General features: G+C 59.3%; 1 protein-coding gene across 1 annotated transcript in view; it reads left to right on the top strand.

The window, feature by feature from the left end:
* The window catches only part of POMT1 (protein O-mannosyltransferase 1), a 13,692-nt gene extending 10,157 nt beyond the window's left edge, over positions 1-3,535 (top strand). Inside the window, exons 16-19 of the mRNA XM_023536558.1 lie at positions 412-573; positions 1,219-1,345; positions 1,917-2,094; positions 2,731-3,535. Coding sequence (XP_023392326.1) covers positions 412-573; positions 1,219-1,345; positions 1,917-2,094; positions 2,731-2,905 — 642 coding nt within the window. The 3' untranslated portion in view covers positions 2,906-3,535. The remainder of the gene's footprint in view (positions 1-411; positions 574-1,218; positions 1,346-1,916; positions 2,095-2,730) is intronic.
* The last annotated feature ends 477 nt before the right edge of the window (positions 3,536-4,012 follow it).

Below are 4,012 nucleotides of genomic sequence, written 5' to 3'. Positions count from 1 at the left end.
GAAGGAGCGTGTCGCTCCCTCTGCTGTAGGTGACAAGCACAGCACTGCCAGTTTCAGGACTGTGGCTTTGCAGTCAGGAGGTTCTGCAGCCACGTAGCTTTGCCACATTGCCAGGGTACGTTTCAGCGTCCCCCAGGTCAAGTCAGGTGGGCCCCGGTCAACATGGTGGATCCCTAGAGCCGTCAGAACCACAAATGTGGGGTCCCGGGTCTGAAAATGCCCTTAGCACTGAGGCCGGTCACTTTATTTATGGACGAGGTGACTGGAGCCATCTCTAAGGGTCACAATCAGGTTAGAATCACGTCTCCTGACAAGCATGCCCATCGGCCTAGCACACCATTGCCACACGACCCAAAGGGACTTGAGGTGGACAGGCCGCGTGGAAGGGCAGCGGTTTGCTCTGACCTCTGACCAATCCTGAGTGGCGAAGGCTCTGAGGCCTCTCTGGCTTTGTCACAGTGGAGGATGCTGACAGTGAGGACCGACGACTCGGAGCACAAGTACAGCTCTACGCCGCTGGACTGGGTCACCCTGGACACCAACATCGCTTACTGGCTGCACCCCAGGACCAGCGTAAGTGCAGTGTTGGCACCAGCCGCCGTCAGAGCCGTCTCGTGCCCCAAGGTCCTCTGCTGGGCGCCACGTCCTGGCTCTGCAGTGCGTCCTCACAAAGGCCTGTGACTCCTGCTCTCTACATACATCGGCAGCACAGGCTGTTACTCTCCTCAGACACCAAAGCGTGAGGTCACATCTACATGTCAAAGGAAACCAGGCTTTTCTGCTTTCATGGGAGCGCATTGTCCTTTTCCACCAAAAGTGGTTTTTAAAGCACCCTCCTTGTTCCCGCACGGCACTTGGTGTCTGAGCTGTTCACACGTCCGTTCCCTCCACGCCCTGGAGCGATGTGGTGCTGGCCCTGCCTGAGCCGTGCTCGGCGTCATGCAGTGGACCAGCCGGAGTGAAAACCCTGCCCACCCAGAAGTGCCAGCGAGCCCTCGGGAAGCAGGGCCCCGGGAAGTCGTCCTTAGCTGCCTCGCTCTGCCATTCCCCGCAGGAACAGCTCTGTCGTTAAAAAAGCATCTCTCTGCTCCCGGGTTAAGAGCACCGTGGCACTTTTGGAAAGGGTCTGTCAGGAGCAGGCACCTCCATTTCAGTAGGGTTGGAGGGTGCTCCCTGGGGGCGGAGGGCCTGCTGACAGCATCTCCCTGTCACTCACAGGCGCAGATCCACCTGCTGGGGAACATCGTGATCTGGGCCTCGGCCGGCCTGGCCACCGTGCTCTACGCCCTGCTCTTTTTCTGGTACCTGCTCAGACGCCGCAGGAACATCTGTGACCTCCCCGAGGGTCAGTGCAGGTCACCTTAAGGTGATCTCTTTGTCTCTACACCCAGGGAACTTAAATTATTCCTGTTTCCCTCGAGACAAAATGTTGCAATTCAGCTCCCCGTCGCCTTCACGGCTTCTCCAGGGAGCTTCAGGAGTTGCTCTGTGACCCAGGACAGTAGCACAGCCTTGGTGCCTCGTTATCGCAGGCCCTGGCAATGCTGGATAGGACAGAGCAGCCGTAGGAGCTGGGCCATGGGTGTTGGTGGTTCGCCTGATACAGAAACTCACTTAAAACCACCTCGAAATGGAAAAGGAGTAAACATCCAGGGCAGGCAGGGCCCGGAGGCACCTTCACTCTGCTGTCCCCATGAGTCCCTGCTCCACAGGCACTGAGGCCCGTGGGATCTTGTGACCAGCACGCAGAGGCTGGGCCTGGTCTGCAAGGGCCCAGGAAGGGCCCAACAAGAAGTCACAGACTGAGAGCCTGTGCGTGTAACTTAGGGACGAGTCAGCCAGGGCCCGAGGCGGGCAGAGCCTTGACAGGTGGGGCCCATGTCAGCGGTGCTGGCTGAAGACAGCTTCTCCCCCAGACTGCTGGCTGCGGTGGGTGCTGGCCGGGGCCCTGTGTGTCGGTGGCTGGGCCGTGAACTACCTGCCCTTCTTCCTGATGGACAAGACGCTCTTCCTCTACCACTACCTGCCCGCACTGACCTTCCAAATCCTGCTGCTCCCTGTGGTCCTGCAGCACATCAGTGACCACCTGTGCAGGTATGGGCCTCACGGTCACGCCTCTCGGGGGTCCAGGGAGTCACCAGTGACAGTTTCAGTGTGACATGGAGTGGGTTATGGTCATGAGAGGCACAGAAGAGGCACCACGGGTTGAGGGTGAAGCCATGGTTGGCTGGGAGGTGAAGACAGCTGACGTGGGTGGGAAGCGGGAAGGATGGTTGTGGCTGAGAAGACCAGGGACCGAGGCTGGGGACAGAGGGGTGTGCCGTGCGTCCTGGAACAGCCAGTGGTTGCGGGTCGGACGTTGTGGGGGAAGGGCGGGGGTGAGCCGGACGGAAAGCCGTAAACCAGAGCCGGAGCTGGAGGCCCGGGCAAAGGGCGTGGACTGGTTTTTGGTAGTTAGCAGCCTCCGAGTATCCCAGGAGGGCTGCGGTGTGATCACAGTGGCATCTGCATTTAGACGGGGGAGATTCTAGAAGCAGGCGAGTGAGGAAGGCCGTGCCGGGTGCATGAGGCAGCATGCGAGAGGGCTGAGGATGAAGTAGCGGGTGGCAGGAGGAACACAGAGGCCGGGGTAGGCGACCACGAGGTGACAGGTGCTGAGATGCCGCGAGGTGGAGGACACGGGAGGAAGAGCCAGCGCCTCACGCCTGTGCCCTGGTCTGGCACCCACAGGTCCCAGATCCAGAGCAGCCTCTTCGGCGCCCTGGTGGTGGCATGGTACTCAGCCGCCTGCCACGTGTTCAACGCGCTGCGCCCGCTGACCTATGGGGACAGGTCGCTCTCACACAGCGAACTCAGGGCCCTTCGCTGGAAGGACAGCTGGGACATCTTGATCCGGAAGTACTAGGACAGGACACAGTGAAGAACATCGGGTCTGGGTTGGGACGAGGTAGAGCCGTCTCTGCCGAGTTGTGACGATGGGAGTGCTCCAGGCTCCAGGGGACCGGCCAGGCCTGGCAAAGGCTCTGTTCTGGTTTTGTTCTTAACAGCCCTTTGACAGGCACCTCATTTAAGCAAAGTTCGTTTTTTCCAGGAAGTAAAGAACATGTTCCGTGTCCACTAACTCCCAGGACATGCTGTGCTGAGCTGAGCTGAGCGGCTAGCATAGGACTCAGCCAAGGAGAAAAGGCAGGGAGGGAGTGGGCGGGGACAGGGAGTCAAGGTCAGCCTGGCGGGCCAGTCTTGATGACATGTGGGTGCTGCAGGTATGGGGGTTTGGCTGACGGGCCTGGTCCTTCCCGCACACCCACTGGACCTACTGAGCTGGAGTCCCGGTCCCCAGGGAGCAGTTCAGTGTCATGAGCCACTGGGGTGATGGGAGGGGGGGCCTCCCGTCACGGTGGCTGACTCTTCAGCCCTTGTGCGTTTGTCGAGATGTGTGTGGGCAGCACCTTCAATAGTCAAGGTTTGTGTCACCCATACGTTTCCTTGCCCCAGAGTTGCCTCTTTTGATGTAATTAAAAGGGACAAATTGGTATTCGTATTGGTGTTATTTATTCTCTCTCCAAAAAGGACATAATATGCTTGACGAACTGTCAGTCACCAGAAACCCGCCATGGAGCTCTGCCACACTCGGCTGAGGCATGTTATGTACTAGTTACAATTCAACAGAAAGGAACCAGGATGCCCCTGGAGTCTGGCTGGTGGCCATGGGAAAGGGGCACTTTTACAGAAATGGCCCCCATGTGGGAGGGAAGACAAAACGGGACAACACAGACCACAGGGATTCGTGAGGCCACGGACTCTGGATGAACGCAGAGAGGTGGGCTGGCTTTGGGCCGCGGCACACGCCTTGGCCCCCGGCTACACGAGGGCAGGCCTGTCCAAAGGCACCTGGACACCCACCCACAGGGAGGCTGCTTTCTGTGATGCTGGTTACCAAAAACGCTTGTCCCCCAGGCTGCTCTGCACCCCGCCTTCAGAGCACAGTGGGGTGGGGAGGGCGGGGGGCGTG

This window comes from Pteropus vampyrus, unplaced genomic scaffold (assembly GCF_000151845.1).
Source record: "Pteropus vampyrus isolate Shadow unplaced genomic scaffold, Pvam_2.0 Scaffold158, whole genome shotgun sequence".
Taxonomy (NCBI): domain Eukaryota; kingdom Metazoa; phylum Chordata; class Mammalia; order Chiroptera; family Pteropodidae; genus Pteropus; species Pteropus vampyrus.
The sequence above is the reverse complement of the archived record's forward strand: the minus strand, read 5'-3'. Positions and strand labels throughout refer to the sequence as shown.